This window comes from Equus przewalskii, chromosome 17 (genome assembly GCF_037783145.1).
Source record: "Equus przewalskii isolate Varuska chromosome 17, EquPr2, whole genome shotgun sequence".
Classification (NCBI taxonomy): Eukaryota; Metazoa; Chordata; class Mammalia; order Perissodactyla; family Equidae; genus Equus; species Equus przewalskii.
In genome coordinates, this window is record NC_091847.1 from 81276486 (window position 1) to 81294048 (window position 17563).

Consider the following 17563-nt stretch of genomic DNA (forward strand, 5'->3'; position numbering starts at 1 on the left):
TTCGAACAGACTCGTTCTGAGGGTAAAGCAACAGGCGAGCTTGCCTTTTGAGATGCAGAATTCAGGGAAACTGGCCCGCACCCTAGGCTTCCCTCCTTCTCCACCGCCCCTCCACTTGCGGGCAGCAGGCGTCGGCACGTCTTCTTCGGCTCAGGACACGATGACGGACCGGCGGCCAGGCCGGGCGACAGGGCGCTGCGCAGCTTCCCCGTCTGTGCCGCACGGAACTGGGACGGGAAGGGCAGCTCTGGCGCGGGCCGCTGGCTCGTCCCCGAGGCAGACCCGCCCGCCCGGCCGTCAGCTGACCCGGTAGGCCGCTGCTCACGCGAGAAGCGTTCGGCTCTCTTCAGGAGGGCGGAGCGGCCTCATCCCAGACTGAGCGCCCAGCCGCGCGTCGGGTGGAGAGGCGGGGCCCGCGCCCGGCGGCGCTGCGGGTTGGAGGGGAGGGGCGAGGCGGAGCCTCTGCGGCGCTACAGATTGGAGGGGAGGGGCGGGGCCGGCGGCGCTGAGGATTGCAGGGGAGGCAGCGGGGTGGAGCCTCGGCGGCGCGGCGCTAGGAGGGGCGGGACGGAGCCTCGGCGTTACAGAGGATTGGAGGGGAGGCAGCGGGGCGGAGCCTCGGCGGCGCTGCGGATTGGAGGGGACGACCGGGGCGGGGCCTCGGCGGGAGGCGGGGCCGCGTCCCCGAGTAGGCAGCGCGGCTTCCGGTCCCGCCTGCCGGCGGCGGAGTCCCGGCGCTGTTGCGGCCCGGCGTCCTGCGCCCGAGCGTGAGGGGCGGCGCGGAGGGCCCGGGGCCGCGGGGGGCGGGGTGGCTGGGCGGAGGGTGGGCCTCCCGGTGTCTAGGCCCTGTGGCGGGCCGTTCCCGGATAATGCGGGGGCGGCCCCTCGTGCGCGCCGTCGGCGTCCGGGAGTAGGGAGCGTCCGGCGCGGCGGCTCGGCGGGCGCGGCAGGCGCGGTCCTTCCGAGGCGCTCGGGGGGGGGCGCGGACGGCGGGCCCTCTCTCTCTCCTCGGCGGAGCGGGCGACTCTCGGCGGGGCGGCGTTCTGGTCTTCCTCGGGGCCTGCGGCGCGTCCCGGTGCCTCCGCCCTGGGTCACGGGAGGCGCGGAGCGTTTCAGAGACGGAGCGTGGGACGCCCGACTCCGGGGTCTCCGCCGGCTGAGCGGCGCCTGCGCCGGCCCCGTGTCCGCCCGGTGCGCCCCGCGAGAGGCAGGGCCGCCCTGGGCCGCGGAGCGCGCAGCTGGGTGACTCCGCGGGGCGGGGCGCCCCAGGGGCTGCGCTCGCCGGGGTCTCGCGGTGGTGGTTCTCGCACCCGGAGCCCAGGGGCGCTGGTGTCCGTGGGACGCAGGCCTGAGGGTGGCGGCTGCCCTGCGCTCTTCCTCAGGGGTGGTCTCCCCCTGTAGCTGTTTGTGTTTCCTCTGCTCGCCCGCCCTGCCTTTCCCAGCGCTGCGCGCCGGGGCAGAGCTGTCAGGCCGTTAGAGGGAGTGTCCCTGCCGCCCCTCCGCCTTTCCCCCAACCCCTTCCTCCGTCCCCCAGCCCGCTCCTTCCTTTCCTCCTCCCTCTGCCCACCCCACCCCCGACCCGGCTCCTACCTCTCCTCTTTCCTCCCCCCACCCTGCTTCTTCCTCTCCTCCTTCCTCCCCCAACTCGCTCCTTCCTCCCCCCATCCCGCTCCTTCCTCTTCCTCTTCTCCTTCCTCTTCCTCTTCCCCCTCATTCTAATAAACATTTGTTGCCAAAATTCTGTTCAAGTCAGTGGTTTCGTTTCTGCTTTAATTTAGTCAGTCAGTTAGATTATTAATCAGGAACATCTTGAGTAATTAGAATTCAGGTAGATAGAGCTACAAAAATAATATTGCTCTAAAGAAGAATTCTGGGGTGAAACTTGGGGTCTGGTTACAGCTCTACCGCTGACTAGCTGTGTGACCCTCAGGAAGATTCTCAGGTTCCCTGTGCAGTGATGCCTCACGGGTGAAATGTAGTGATGAGGCCAGCTCTGTGCACCTCCCAGGGTTTTTGTAAAAATAAAAGGAGACTGTAGATAGGACTTTGAGAGTGAAAAGCGTTTTATAAGAGTGTAATGTTCTTTTTGTGAAGTATAAATTAGGTTACAATCCATGGCATTTTAATGACTAGAATTATTTGTAGCTCATGGTTCTCTTTTATTTGAAGTGTTAATCGATATGGCAGAAAATACATCAGCATTTTTCTGTAGCCTCCATCTGGGCATGTGGTCAGCTTTACTGCTTTGGTTGAATTATAATTTTTGGTTCTTTAAAAAAAAAGCCCTTTAAGATCTTCATTTTAATGCCACATGAGTTTAGGCTCAAAAGCAGAAAATCCAGGTTCCTGTGCCTGGGAGGAAAGATGATGGGAACAGCTTGTTGTTTTGCTGGTTCTCACGGGTGAGGAGGCATAGTTTATGGTCATTTTTTGAGTTTGTATAAGAGCGTCATTAAGGGATGACTATTTCATTTCCTTTTCTTGGAAGTATTTTTTAAAAGAAAAAATTCAGATAAGGCAAATGAAACTTTGAGGAATTTATATGCTTGCGTAAAACCAGTTTTCCCCATAGCTTTAAAAAACTATTATTTCCAGAAAATCGTAAAGTGAAAAAGATATAAATTATGTGAAAGTGTTTTCTTTCTTTTTACCTGTTCACATCTATGCCTTGCCTCCAAGTTTTTTTTCCCCCCACCCCGAGGAAGATGAGCCCTGAGCTAACATCTGTCAGTCCTCATCTTTTTGCTGAGGAAGACTGGCCCTGAGCTCACATCGGTGCCCATCTTCCTCTACTTTATATGTGGGATGCCTACCACAGCATGGCTTGCCACGCGGTGCCATGTCCACACCGGGGATCCAAACCTGTGAACCCTGGGCCACGGAAGCAGAACATGTGCACTTAACCGCTGTGCCTCCAGGCCAGCCCTGCCTCCAAGTTTTTAAGTGTTGATATTTTCTGTAATTTGAAGAGTCCAGGTGAAAGTTAGATTGGCTGTATCATTGTGGTTTCAGATGATCGAGCCTCCTCTGTACGCCGGGGCTGCAGTGTTCTCCACTCTTAGTTTGGAGTCTGTGCTGAACTGGATTTATTTGTTTTTGGTTTTCATGGGTATGAATTTTCAGTCAGAATTCTCGATATTTGGATGCTGTTTGGAAGCTTTTTTGGGCTTTCTCAGGAACTCATATCTTTTGCTTATTTCCTTTGTTTTTTAGACTCATGAAATGGCCACAGATGATAAGACTTCCCCAACATTGGACTCTGCTAATGATTTGCCTCGCTCTCCTGCTAGTCCTTCTCATCTCACACACTTTAAACCTTTGACTCCCGATCAGGACGAACCTGCTTTTAAGTCAGCATATAGTTCTTTTGTAAATCTCTTTCGATTTAACAAAGGTAAGACCTAGTCTTAAAGATCAGAGAACCTACAATTCTGAGTCTATGAAATTCTCTTGTTCAACTTTCGTGCTCTGTCTTTGCAAGAAAGTGAAATATTAACATGGAGATGGCTTTAGTCATAGGTCACTGGAGTTTACTGCTTAAGAAGAGAAAGCTAGAATTTTCACTGCCATCTTATTAATTATTGGCAGCTGAAGATCTGGATTGAAAACTAAAAGGATGTATCTTTTTAAAGAGAAGTTAGCATTCTCGCATTCCTTTTTTTTTCCTTTATTAATACATTTTAGTTTCCTTAAGTTCACAAAATGGACTTTGTTGTTCTTTTGGGGGTTAATAGCCAAAAGATTTTAATTAAAGCAATGAAACTCAAGGACCAGGACATGGGAGAAAAGGTTCATAGTTTTTCAAAACTCAGAAGCCGTCAGTAGGGTGTTGATGACTGAACCCATTAGATTAAGGTGTACCTGTAATGACATCGAATGAAGAGATTTTTAAGTAAGCTGTTTTTAAGTAATACATTTTTTACCCAGAAGAAGAATTAAAAAATATAGCCTACATCTTTTACTTTATATTTGGCTGTATTATTTGAAATGTGTTAGAAAGTAATCCCTCTTGTTGTAAGGAATTTGGGGAGTTAATAGTTTAACTCAGTAGAAATTTCAGTAGTATTAACTGACTTTTGTTAGTAGTTATGTTTAAAGCTCTATAAAAACTCCTGTTAGTCCTTTTAAGACAATGATATTTTTTAAAAACTACTGAAAAAACCTTATTTTTTAGAATACTTTCAGATTTACAGAAAAATTGGGAAAATAATACAGTTCTCATATACTCCCACTCCCAGTTTCTCCTATTATTAACATCTTACATTAGTGTGGTACATTTATTACAATTAAGGAACCATTATTGATACATTATTAATAACTAAAGTATGTATTTTATTCATATTTCTTCAGTTTCTACCTAATGTACTTTTTTTATTCCAGAATTCCATCCAGGATACCGCATTACATTTAACCATCATAAGACAATAATCTTTTTATTTATTTAGCAAATGTTTATTGCACAGCTACTATCCACTGGGCCTTATTTTAATAGAGCAAGGGATTTACCCTATAAACAAAACAGAACAACGACAATTCCTGTCTTCCTCTGAAGCTTGCATCCTGTTTCCTTTATATGCTCAAGAAATTTCTCTTGAAAAGTAAAAGAAACTGAAGATCACATATACCAAGGATGTGATTATTGGCCCCCTTTTTGAATTTCTTTTTTGAAAAAAAAAAAACCCTAATTTTTACTTAAGCATTTATATAGGTCTTCTTTCGTTCCTGAAAAATCTCACCTATTCTCTTTGCTGAGCTCAGAGTCTTAGTGTTCAAGTAATGCCAAGCTTTCCTCCGCTACAGACAGAGCAGAGGGAGAGCAGCAGTCTCTGACTGGAGGTTGGCCCAGCCCTCAGCTGCCTTCAAGGACACAGTCTGTGAGGTCACCTATACCCTATAAAAAGCAGCTTACTGAGGAGCTCCAGCGGCGGCCTTCAGCAGTGCTGGGTAAGACGGTGTTCCTGTTTCATTCTCTGTCTGTTAGGTTTCCCTACAGTTGTCGTGTTCCCAGGTGGTTTGTTGGCTTAACTGTTCTGCTATTTGGAGTAGTCAGGAACTCTTCAGAATTCATGAAACTGTTATCTAGATAGTGAAAGAATTTGTTAATACCTGAAAAAAATTCCCAAACATTTCATTAAACTTTACTTTAGGCAAGGCAGGGATCTCTTGACTGTGTTTTAATTACTTGCTTGGGTTTCAGCAGAGAACAGTTTGCAGCACCCCCAGGAGAACACAGGTTAGTTTCGCCTTTGTGGCTGACTTCTGCATCTGCTCCTGCGTGGCTGGTGTCCTGTATCGTGCATGCTCCTGGCTGCAGAACTCCCTCAGTCCGTTAGTGGGCTGCTGCTTGCTCTGGCCTTGGCCCCTTGTTTGGTGCAGGCGGTCACTGTGGCTGGATGAGCTGAGCTCCACTTGCTTTCGGCCTTGGGTCCTTGTTGGATGCAGACGGTCAGTGTGGCTGGGTGAGCTGAACTCCACGTGCCTGATTATTCTCCATCCGGTCTGCAACACACTCACCACCCTGTTTTCACGCTCTTCTGATGAGCGTAGGCTGAGGACAAGTGCCTGAACTTAGAGACTAGATAAAAGTAAGTTGTTTTGTATCCATTAGATTATGAAACTCAGTGCAGTGGTTTGCCCGACTCAAGGTGATAGAAGAAAGGCGCTGAGAGGCGGCATAGTAGAGAGGTGCAGCATTAGACATCAGGTGCCTCTGAACACTGGCTCCTGTGTGGTCTGGCCGGTCTTCCCTGTGAGAAATAGGCACGCACAGGTGATGGTGGTTGGCAGAGGGTGTTTCATTGCGAGTTGAGGCTTTTCTCAGAACCTCCTCCTGGTGGGTAGAGGAGGAGGAGAAATCAAGCAGAAGAGTTCTTCCCCGAGGGCTTGCAGAGCTGGCTGCGTCCCCCCTGCAGGTTTCCTGGGGCAGTGAGCCTCGGCCTGGGTTATGGCCGCTCTTTGGAAGGGTCAGAGGTGGAGGGGAGAGGGAATCAGCTCTCCTTTTACTCAGATGGCTGGGAGGAGGAGGCCATCTGCCTCTACCTCCAACCTCGGTGAACTCCTTAGCTGTTGAACCTGACCCATGGCAGCACTCCTGTTTCTGTTGAGGGAGCTCTTCTTAATTCAGCGTAGGATTTCTTCACTTGTAAAATCAAGGAGTTGGACTAGAATCTGCTCTTTTAGGGGGTACAAACTGACAGCCTGCCAGACCTTGCCTTGCTGTTTTGATGAATTTGAATTTACGTATGGCTCATGGAGCTCGTGATTTCTGCTTTGCTGCAGGCCCACCATTCCTTATAGTCCCTATCATGTCCACTTGATTCTTTGCTCCGACCTTGGCTGCCGGAGGCATCTGAGCTTCATAAGCCTGGGGCTATGTGGCCAGTCAAGTTCCTTTTCCTACTGAAAGGCTGTAATTCCACATTTTACTGGCTCCATGACTTTAGAAAGGCTTAATTTTCTAATATCTATTTTACAGGAGAAGCAACTAAGGTTAGTTGCCTAAGGGCAGTTGCTAGCCCACATTTCCTCTCTGGTCAGGTCTGTCTTCCTCATTTGAGATCTGTGAGTCTTTTGGTTCCAGAAACCGTCTTGCTCTTCCTTTCCCGAAAGATGATGCTTGTAGTACCCTTTCATACTCCCAAGTGGCTGAATACAAGGGGCTTCGCAGCTCACTGTTGCCTGTGCATGGGGGCATGGCCGCTGCGACGCTAACAGATTTCATCTGTCTCTCTTTTCAACTCATAAATCATGGAGAGTTGCTTTATCTTGTGATACCCAAGAAAAATTTGGCCATTCTAATACATTTTTATATGTTTTTGTTCTAGGACATTGCTATTTATGGAAAGATAATGTTTTCAAAGTTTTCTAACATAGGTGCAGTTTAGATAATTATTTCTGTAATTAAATTATCTTGGGAAGTTCTTTGTTAGGTTAGATTTAGGTACCAACCTCTCATTTCTTTGTAATCCTTTCTTTCCCACCCAGCCAAAACAAAGAACACCTAAAACAAATCTAGCAAATAAGTGAGTTTGAGAAAGATTTAGGGTGGGGCATTTTATTAGGTTAATGAATTGAAGCTAATAGGGATGTTCATCCTTTTTGTCAAGCCACCTGCACTTCATCCTTAGGTTTTGTAACTGCTGGGAGCCAGATATAGCTAGAAACTTTAGTTGTAATCTTGCTCGAAAATAGGGAAATAATTTGTGACAGCTTTGGTGGGCACACCCCATTCTGGTCACAAAGCTGGAATTTGGGCTTGTTTTATTATGACAGGACCGGCTTCAGTATTGCTATTTCAAGCATAAGCAATCTCTTTCAGTTGGAGCTGCAGGGTGGGGAGTGGCGGGGAGGGTAGGACAGGAGTTCTAGCAATTCCTTGGCAGTTCTGATCTGCTTAGACAACTGTGAAGGAAAGTCTGTGGTTAAATTGCCATCTGGATGTTGTTGTTCTGAAGTCTGTCAGGCTCTTTGGGGACTGGGCTGTTAAATTCCTTTCTCATGATCCGCTCCACGAGACTTTGGATAGGGGGTCCACAGACTGAACGGAGCTGTGGACTCTGTTGCTGACCTTTTTGGCTGTAGAGATAAGCTAGGTTAACTCACTGAGATTGCTTTTTCTTCTGCTAAATTTCTAGCAGGTGTTTATTATGGCTTGGGACCAAAGGGCCCAAGAAATCACTAGTAAACTTTGGTCTGTGTAAGCGATGCTCCCCTCCCAGGCCTCACAACCATCAGTGGGCTCAGAGAGTGCTTGTCTGAGGCTGCCCTTACTTGCTTGTGAGGCAGCGTTTTACATGGTAATAAGAAACACTTTCAACAGCCCCTTACCTTTATAAAGACCAGTTTTGGCTCTCAATCCGTATCACGTCTGGGAGAACACAGTATATGCTAAAAATAAGAGGCACTTTGCATCTATACTGGAGACTATTAAGGTTGCATTTTTTTTTTTTTTTTTTGATTAATCTGACTCAGACACAAGAAGGAAAACAGAACCTACCTTTGGCGGTCATGACCCTCGTACAGCTGTTCAGCTTCGAAGCCTCAGCACAGTGTTAAAACGCCTCAAGGAAATCATGGAGGGGAAAAGCCAGGTATGTCTGGAGTGTTAGAAGATGACTTCTGACTCCCTTGTGTGGGGATCGTCGTTCTTGCTGAAAAGGTGGTATGCCACTTGAAGAACACTCAGTTAGTATATTCTAGCTCCAGAGTTTTGCACATAAGTTCTTAATTTTAATCTACCAGTTTTTTCTCCTTTTATGGTTAGTGCTTTTTGTGTAATGTCTGAGAAGTGTTGGTGTAGCCCAAGGTTAGTGAGTATTCTCCCATGGCTTCTTCAGGAGGCTCTGTTACTTGTGTGCAGTATGTGGGTCAGGCTCCATTTTCTGCTTACAGATGTCCAGCTGGACCCAGACCCATGGACTTCGTGTCAGAGTGTGTATATGTGAGAGGGTGTGCCAGGGCTCTGTTCTCCGCTCCATAGCTCCATTTCTTCCTGCCCTTGCGCTAAGCTGTCTAAAACCGTTGCAGCTGTAGAGTGAGTCTTGATGGCTGGTGGTGTGAGTCCTTCAACTTCCTTCTCCTTCCAGATGGCTTTGGTCGTTTTGGCCCTTTGCATTCCCATATGAATTTTAGAAATAGTGTGTTGATTTCTGCAAAAGGAGCCTGGGATTTTGGCTGGCACTGCATTTTGCCTTTGTATCCTAAGAAGCTGTTTTCAAGAGGCTGTGCTCCTCTCTGCGGTTGCAGGACAGTGACCTGAAGCAGTACTGGATGCCGGACAGCCAGTGCAGAGAGTGCTACGACTGCAGCGAGAAGTTCACCACCTTCCGGCGCAGGCACCACTGCCGGCTCTGCGGGCAGATTTTCTGCAGCCGCTGCTGCAATCAAGAGATCCCTGGGAAGTTTATGGGCTATACAGGTGAGTGCATTCTTTGAACAGTTTCACAATTTTTAAAGGTTGTAACCGAAAATAGTTGTAACAGGGGACCACTGTTGGGCCAGCTTTTATCTTGGGCTTCTTGTGTGAGACACGGGAGACACAGCTTTGCAGCTTTGCTTTTAAGGACTTTATGGTTGAACAGTGAAGCAGGTGGGGATGTTGGTGAATAACAGAGTAGAAGACAGTGTATCGCTGATGCTGGCAAAGCCCGTAGGAGCATTGAAGCGTGTTGGACAAGGTGGCCGCTAGTTTCCGTCTCCGTGAGAGTCTTCGTCTTACACATGCACACCTCCTTGAGTGATGGGACGCTGCACTTTGGCGAATTGCATCTTACTCATATTCTTCTATAAATTTCAGCAATGCAGAAATTTTAAATTTGATGACACGGGAAAACCTAAACAGTGGTGTGTGAATTTATACAGTGATTTGGGAGTGGAAGGTGGGCAGAAGTTGCCAGAAAGAGAACACTCTCAGCATCTCTTTCATGTTATTTTTATTACCATGCAGGTCTTCCTCTTGGCCTTATTCATTTTTTTCCCCCCTAAACTGTTACAGAGTTCAGGCCCAAATTATCTTTTATCCAGATTTTGGCTGCAGCCTTTAAAAGACTATTTTACCTTTAGTTTTTCCCTGCCACTATTAGTCAATAACCTTTGTTAATCTAATTTGATCCTGTCAGGTATTCCCCTGCCTAACCCTCTCAGAGCCGCTGTGACCCTTAGGGTAGTTAATTGGGGGCTGTGTATTAGCTTCCTCGGGCTGCCATGATAAAACACCATGAGCTGAGTGGCATAGAACAACAAATTTATTGTCTCACGATTGCGAGGCCAGAACTACCATAATAGCCCTCACTCCACAGGTCCGGGACCAGTGTAGAGATTCTGCCGGTTGCTGAGTATGTGTTCCAATTACGTCTTCTAGAACTGGGAATAACCACAGAGTGGGTTCAGGGGCCCACTGAACCCTCCGTGAGATGGACCTGAGCTGATGTTCTGTTGATCACATGAGCTCCGTGAGCCCCGAGCTGCCTGGTGGACCCTAGGAACGTTTCAAGTCTCCCAGGCTTAGTGTCAGTTCAGAGCCAGTGTCGGCTGGTCCCCACAGTTTGACCGTTTCCCTCTCAGTGCACAGTCACCCTGGTAAAATGCTATGGGTCCCTTTGGGGAAGGCTGGTAGAAAGAGGAACAATATAAGCTTTTGGTAGTGGAGTGAGGTTCTTCCTTAAGGGGACCCAGCCTCCCCTTCATTCAAGGAATTCTGGGTGTGTCAGTGGCTTAAGTCAGAGAATTGATGAGGGGTCACGACTCTGTTTTTGATTCGAGTTAGACTTCAATCCACTTGGTCTAGAATTCTTCCTCTTACATAGATCAAGTAAGAGTTTGGTGGACTGCACATCTCCTTCACTTCTAGGAGTACTGTGGTCAGGGCTGTAGGCCTCAGCGTCCCACTGTTCTGACTGCTGCTTTCACTCTGTTATCTATTGTGGTAACCATGCCCACCTGTCTTTGGTGCTTAGGTGCCACCACTTTCCCCCTGCCACTCTGGGATCCAGTGATCTGCATTGCATGTGGGTTTCCCAGGTCACTGGCAGCAGTTCCCGCTGTAATTTCTGGCTGACAGAGATGAGTGACCACAGAGCTCTGCAAGGATGTGGGGTCCCCCTCACAAATTTATTCTCACAGTCGTGGTGAAAATATGCTCTCTGGACCTGAGTGAGTGAGCAGGTCGTACCTGGTAAATCTGCTCCTAACGTTAGAGTCTCCTGAGGCCTTTGGACCCCTTCCTTTGTAGGGTGCTAGGGCAGCTCTGGCATTTCAGCTTCATTGTGTGTAGGCAGCCTTTGTCCATGCTTCAGCCAACCAGCCAAGCAGACTGTTAGAATGCCTTTGAACCCCTAGAGCTACAACATTAAATCTCGAATCTCTGCTTAGTGGGCGAATTTCAGTAAATTCGGCTGGATCCAGGTTTTTGTTCTCTCAACTGTCATCCCACACCCTTAAAACCCATTCCCATACGTGATCCCTGGGTTTCTGTCTGTGTCGGTTGGAAAAATCCTGTTGCTCTTTTGGAGTGTAGTCCACCTCCTCGTGCTCACTCATACCCCACCTTTCAGGGCCTGCTGGGCCTCGAGTCTTGTGGGTCTAGAAGCAAGGAAGTGGTGGGAGTAGGTCCTGAGGAGAATTAGAGTGTCTTGCAAGGCAGCTAACTTGGGAGGCTGTCGTGGCTTTCTCAGGCAAAGCAAGCTTAGTCCCCTCTGACAGAGTGGAGAGGCTGCCTCTACTAGCAAAAAATCCTCAGCAGAATTTAGGTGTTCATGTCCCCAGCTTCATCAAGATCTTCCTGTGTGTCCCCATTCTGGTTTTCCGGACCCCATTCCTTCCTATCCTTGTGCTCACCTCGACAGCAGACGCTGCAAGGCTGTGATGCGGTGCATTGTCACTCAGCCGCGTGCAGGCAAGGCTCTTGCTTTAACTTTCAGCAGCCTCAGCTCTGTGGCTGCAGGAGACAACAGCTTCTTTCAGGGAAGACATAGACGCTTAGGTAATTTGTTCAGTTCTTGAGCTGGGAATTTGAATTCCTGAGATCATCCTTTGCTTTTCCGCCATTCTGTCCAGTGCAATTAGGAGCAACCAGCCAATCTCATTATACTTGTTAGTTTGACGGAAACATTCCAAGACATCAAATACGTGGTCACCGGAACTTTGCCTCTGTTAGACAGTTGATTAGGAGTGTCCACAGCTGATGCTTGACATCATGCCATGGACTGTCAGTGTTCTCTTTACTCCTGGAAATAAAGTCATTAATGCCTTCAGATCTCATCAGATTAGAGGACCAATTCCAGAAATCCAAGAACCAATTCAGAGAACCATCCTTAAGATTCTGTTGCTCTAGAACCGCTCTTGGTACAAAAATTTGTATTAGAGTTCTCTAGAGAGAACGAATAGGGTATTTACACTCCCCCCACCGCACCGACAGAGAGAGGTTTATTTTAAGGAGTTGGCTCAAGGATTATTGGACCAGGTAAGTTTGAAATTCTCAGGGCAGGCCAGCAGGCTGGAAACTCAAGCAGGATTTCTATCTTACAGAGCTGAGACAGAATCCTTTTTCCTCTGGAATCCTTAATCTTTGCTCTTAAGCCCTTCAAATGACTGGATGACGCCCACCCACGTTATGGAGGATAATCTACTTAAAGTCAACAGATTGTAAATGTTAGTCATATCTAGAAAAAAACCTTCCCCAGAACAACTAGACTATTGTTGGACTAAACTACCAGTCTCGCCAAGTTGACACAAAATTAAGCATTGCAAGTGTGATGATAATGTATGCTGGGCACAGCTGTGTTTTGTGGCCCTGAATACATGTAGAATACCTGGAATAACATCTGGCACAGAGAAAGGGATCAGCGAGTATTAGGCCATTATTATTGGTGGTGGTAGCAGTCTTATCTCTGCATCTGTCAGCAACCTTTTTTAAAAAAATTTTTTTATTAAGGTAAGATTGGTTTAACATTATATAAATTTCAGTTGTACGTCATTATGTTTCAGTTTCTGTGTAGATTACATTGTGTTCACCACCCAAAGACCAATTACCGTCTGTCACTATACCTGTGCCCTGTCACCCCTTTGTCCTCCTCCCTCCCCCTTGCGCTCTGATAACCACCGTTCTAATCTCCGTATCCCTGTCTGTGTTTGTGGTGGTGGTTTTTATCTTCTACTTGTGAGTGAGATCATATAGTATTTGACTTTCCCTCTGATTTATTTCGCTTAGCATGATATCCTCTGGGTCCATCCATGTTGTCAAAAATGGCAGGATTTCATCTTTTTTTATAGCTGAGTAGTATCCCATTGTGTATATATGCCACACCTTCTTTATCCATCCATCCCTTGATGAACACTTAGGTTGTTTCCAGTGCATCCTTTTAATTACATGGGTGTCTGTCGCCTCCAGTGGACGGAGCTCTTTGATGGCAGGGGTGTCTCCTCAGTCTGTGTGCTTGTCACGTAATACAGGCATGTGCTTGGTGGGCCCCGGCTGATGAAGGTTCTTCGTGAGAGGAAAACTTTTCCGGCCAGGCTTGGCTCTTCTCTTTATTGGTCTGATCATTTTCGTTCTAATAGCTGCCTGATTAAGGGAGCTTTATGGTGTAAGAAACGAACCAGGCCTCTGTTGTGGCAGCTTACAGAGCTTTCTGCAGAAAGTGGTTTCACTTCCCTGCTGTCCTTTTGCTTTGCGCAGCGGCTGGTGGTGTGTCCTCGCACTCTCATTTGTCTTGGACTGCAGTTCACTGATTTTCGGTCCTGACCAAAGTAGATATATTTTTCTTTAGAGTTTTAATAAATTTCATCTGTTGAATTGTGGTGTCAGAAATGAGTAATACAACAAGCAATATTTAATTTTGCTTAAAATACATGCATAATTTAATAAAAATGCCATATGATAGTTGTCTTAAAATGAAAAAATAAAAGGCCGTTTGTTGTACTTGGTAGTAATTATGGTAAAAACACAGTGCAGTTGACTTTTAGAAGTCTTTTGTTCCATGTCACTTAAGTTTTCTAATGTTAATGGTAAAAAAAAAAGTAGAATTGTAAAATAACATGTTACTAGTAAAGTTTCATTATCTTACGTCCTTTTTTTAGTACACTAAGATTTTATAGAATTGCATAAAAATTGTTACAGAAAAACAGGGTAGAAATGGAAACTTACATTTGGGCAGGACTGCATCTTAAGAAAAATACATTTCCATTGTAACTTTCACTATAAGAATTTCTTTTAGGGGGCCGGCCCAGTACTACAGCAGTTAGGTTCACACATTCCGCTTCTCGGTGGCCCAGGGTTTGCCGGTTTGGATCCCGGAAGGGGACATGGCACTGCTTGGCAAAACCCATGCTGTGGTAGGCGTCCCACATATAAAGTAGAGGAAGATGGGCATGGATGTTAGCTCAGGGCCAGTCTTCCTCAGCAAAAAGGAGGATTGGCAGCAGTTAACTCAGGGCTAATCTTCCTCAAAAAAAAAAAGAATTTCTTTTATAGTTTCCCCCTATGTTTCATATTGTCCGTAAGCCCATTTTCTAGTAGTTTTTAAACTGTGCCCCCCACCCCCATTGTGGAGGGGACTCCGCAAGGCTTCACAATCAAGACCTAAATAGCGTTTTTCCTGCTTACTTGTTGCCTAGGGAAAATATGTTGTTTCTATTTGTATTGGTTTAAATACTCTAATAAAAATCTTTTTCTTGAATCTGCTCACTCTGATAGATGCCTTATTTCACTTTTAGAACTTTGAAAAATGCTCTTTTAGTGGAGTTTTCTAGTACATTGAGTCATATTTTCTTAATTCATTATAAATATTTGAGGTAATTTGGATACCTGAATGAATGTGTATCATAATGAAGGTTTTTAATATATATAACAGAGCTAACAAGATTATTTCGCTTTTTTTTTTTTTTTTGAGGAAGATCAGCCATGAGCTAACATCTGCTGCCAATCCTCCTCTTTTTGCTGAGGAAGACTGGCCCTGAGTTAACATCCGTGCCCATCTTCCTCTACTCTATATGTGGGACGCCTACCACAGTGTGGCTTGCCAAGCAGTGCCATGCCTGCACCCGGGATCCGAACCCACAAACCCTGGGCCACTGAAGCGGAATGTGCGTACCCAACTGCTGCACCACCGGGCTGGCCCCTATTTCACTTTTTAAATGTCTTTTTTGGTAGTCTTTACTTGAAGACATTTCTCTGTTGTTAGATTAACTATTTTTTTTTTTTTTTTAAAGATTTTATTTTTTTTCCTTTTTCTCCCCAAAGCCCCCCGGTACATAGTTGTGTATTCTTCGTTGTGGGTTCTTCTAGTTGTGGCATGTGGGACGCTGCCTCAGCGTGGTCTGATGAGCAGTGCCATGTCCGCGCCCAGGATTCGAACTAACGAAACACTGGGCCGCCTGCAGCGGAGCGCGCGAATTTAACCACTCGGCCACGGGGCCAGCCCCTAGATTAACTGTTAACCCAAGGGTTTAATATGTTCTGTTTAGTAACATGTCACTGTTATCCTTTACTTTGTTTTTCTCTCCTAGGGGACCTCCGAGCTTGCACATACTGTAGAAAAATAGCCTTAAGTTATGCTCATTCCACAGACAGTAATTCCATTGGGGAAGACTTGAATGCTCTTTCAGATTCTGCTTCCTCTGTGTCTGTACTTGATCCGAGTGAACCCCGAACACCTGTTGGGAGTAGGAAAGCCAGCCGGAACATCTTTTTAGAGGATGATTTTGCCTGGCAAAGGTACTGTCACCTAAATATAATTTTATTTATATTTGAGAAACATTGATAGTTTTGTGACATCAGTGCTTTTAGTTAACATTTAACTTCTCTAATTGTTTCCTCCAAATTCACTGTTGTCTCCTTTTTCCTTGGCTTGCCTCCAGAAGGATCACAGAAGGTGTTTATGAAGAGTGGTGCTGTTGACTAATTAGAATTAGCTCTACAATTCACTGTACAATTCCTGGCACCAACAACAGTGTAGGGCATACATGTGGTCTTGATAATATTTGTTGAATAGGCATCAGAAATTATTGAGATTAATAATTTCTAATGTAGCCTTGAGAAGGAGGATGCTCTTAAGATTTGTATTCATAATATTTGTAAATGAAATTGGGTTTTTTTTCCTTCCCAAGGAAGATTTCATGTTTTTCCATGTGTCTAAATGTGCTTCACTGCCTGCTGGTGGAGAATGATACTAACTCGTTCTTGGAAGTTACCTAGATTGGTTGAATTAGAATCCTAAGTTCATCAGTTTTTGATTGTTTTCTTTAGGTTGGTAATTTTCTTATGTGTAATACCAAATCTAGCCATGTTAAAGTGCTTAGAGTTTTAACTAACATCTTTCTGAAAAATATTTTCCCAGTTTCCCCTTACGGGAGTGAGGAGTTAGTATATAACCGTGAATTTAAATAGAAGTAAAAAATGAATGAATTACAGCTCCATTCAACATGTTTGAATCTCAGGGACATAATGTGGAGTATATCCAGTGATTATTCTATGTATATATAAAGTTCAAAAGTATACAGAACAAATACACTGCCTGGGGTGCAAGCATGGTGAACTTAAATGGATATAAAATGGACAGGAGCGTCTCCCTTGAGGGCAGGGAGGAGAGTGGAATTGGGCGGGCAGCACAGGCACTCTGAAGTCAGTGGTCATGTTCTTTTTAAATGGCTCGATGGGTGCATTGGTGTTTGTGGCATCGTCATTCTTTATACCTTACATATATTTTATAAATTTTAAAGACTGATTCTACATTTAGTAAAAGAAACAAAAAAGTACGTTCCTCAGTTTTTGCTTACTTTAGTTAGCAATGCCTTTTAGTTGTGCCTGGCCCTGTTGTATGAGCCCAGAACTGGCCAGTGTGATTTAGTCAGACAAACCAGGTTTGAAAGCTTTCTGAGAGATGTAGGTTAGATGTCAAAGGCAGAACAATTCTAGGTTCTGTGCTAGTTGTTTAATGTCCATTCTCTTTTAGTCGTCATATTTCTGCAGGAGGCTCTGCTTTCTCCTTTTGACAAATGTGGATGCTGGCTCAGAGGGATTAAGTACTGTGCCCAGGGGCACACAGCTAGTAAGAGGCAGAGAGTCTGCACTTGGGCCCCAGTTTGCCTGACTCTGTGGTGCTATTCCAGTGAGTTATGGGGACTGAGAGTGAAATGTTTGAACTCAGGATTTTCGCCCCAAATCACTTCAGTCTTGTATATATGATGTGAGAAGGAGTTCTGTAAGTCACTCATTTAACCAATTTTACTATTTTATTGGCATTCCACGTATTTAGTAAACTCTGTATCAGTCTTTTAGCGTTTGATATACTTAAGATAAAAACCATCCTATTTCTACCTTAACTAGAGAAAGAAAGTAAAAGTGACCCATAATCTCATTGCAGGGAAAAATAATCTGCTTTTAAATGTTAAAGCACTTCTTTGAAATAGGATTTGCCTGTAACTGTCCCAAATCACCCCAGTATTTTCCTATTTTCTTTATAGTTTGATTCATCCAGACTCCTCAAATACTGCTCTTTCAACAAGACTTGTATCTGTTCAAGAGGACGCTGGGAAATCTCCTGCTCGAAATAGGTAAACTGCCCAGTGGAAACTCTCTCGTGTGTCTGATTTTTCTTTTTTTCATAGTGTGGAGAAGAACAGAGAGAAGTGGGTGGGATTGATTGTTGAGCACTGGCTTAGCTCTGAAGGCTGGATTAAACTCGCACTTCCTCCTGCAGTCGGCCGTTGCTTGCATTCTCTCAGTCCCTCTGTCTCTTCTCCGCTGGCTGCACATTTGGAACCTTCACCCTCTGCTCGCTTGCAGCTTAGCAGTGACCCCACTTTCTGTCCCATAGCAAAGAAGAGACAACAGACGGGGACGTCCTTAGCTCTTACCACCACTTACCCACCTGATTACATTTCTAGCTTACCCTTTTTCTCTTTTCTACCTTGGATTCTCTATTTGTATTCTGGATCCCATCCCATTCCAATTTTTGTCAGTTACCCTATTGATGTTATATATCCTCGGCCTCTCTCTGCTGTCTCCTTACTATCAGTATTTAAACAAACATGGGTCACCTGTTAAAAGCAAACATACAGGGGCCGG

At 45.8% G+C, this 17563-nt stretch overlaps 2 protein-coding genes across 43 annotated transcripts in view; one reads left to right on the plus strand and one right to left on the minus strand.

Moving 5' to 3' along the window:
• Nucleotides 1–321: 321 nt before the first annotated feature.
• On the minus strand, nucleotides 322–1665 carry LOC139076591 (basic salivary proline-rich protein 4-like). The gene is made up of 2 exons (XM_070579471.1): nucleotides 1613–1665; nucleotides 322–1462 (listed from the first exon to the last, which is right to left on the minus strand). The coding sequence occupies exons 1-2, from the start codon at nucleotides 1663–1665 to the stop codon at nucleotides 322–324; spliced, it is 1194 nt and encodes a 397-aa protein (XP_070435572.1).
• The window catches only part of PIKFYVE (phosphoinositide kinase, FYVE-type zinc finger containing), a 76871-nt gene continuing 59970 nt past the window's right edge, over nucleotides 663–17563 (plus strand). For 11 of the 42 annotated variants that reach the window (XM_070581832.1, XM_070581853.1, XM_070581854.1 and 8 more), the window contains exons 1-8: nucleotides 683–808; nucleotides 3214–3394; nucleotides 4801–4944; nucleotides 5198–5233; nucleotides 7972–8090; nucleotides 8746–8917; nucleotides 15004–15211; nucleotides 16960–17049. In XM_070581832.1, the coding sequence (XP_070437933.1) occupies nucleotides 3223–3394; nucleotides 4801–4944; nucleotides 5198–5233; nucleotides 7972–8090; nucleotides 8746–8917; nucleotides 15004–15211; nucleotides 16960–17049 (941 nt within the window). In that variant the 5' untranslated portion in view covers nucleotides 683–808; nucleotides 3214–3222. Of the gene's footprint in view, nucleotides 809–2972; nucleotides 3110–3213; nucleotides 3395–4800; nucleotides 4945–5197; nucleotides 5234–7971; nucleotides 8091–8745; nucleotides 8918–15003; nucleotides 15212–16959; nucleotides 17050–17563 lie in introns of those variants that run through there. The other 31 variants (XM_070581837.1, XM_070581856.1, XM_070581847.1 and 28 more) reach the window with 11 other exon arrangements.

Excerpts from the sequence above, each read along its gene's own strand:
- LOC139076591 (XM_070579471.1), bottom strand. The coding sequence starts at position 1,665 with ATGGGGGGAGGAAGGAGCGAGTTGGGGGAGGAAGGAGGAGAGGAAGAA. Across the intron at positions 1,463-1,612 it reads GGAGGAGAGGAAGAAGCAGG|CTCTGCCCCGGCGCGCAGCG; the intron begins GTGGGGGGAGGA and ends ACGGCCTGACAG.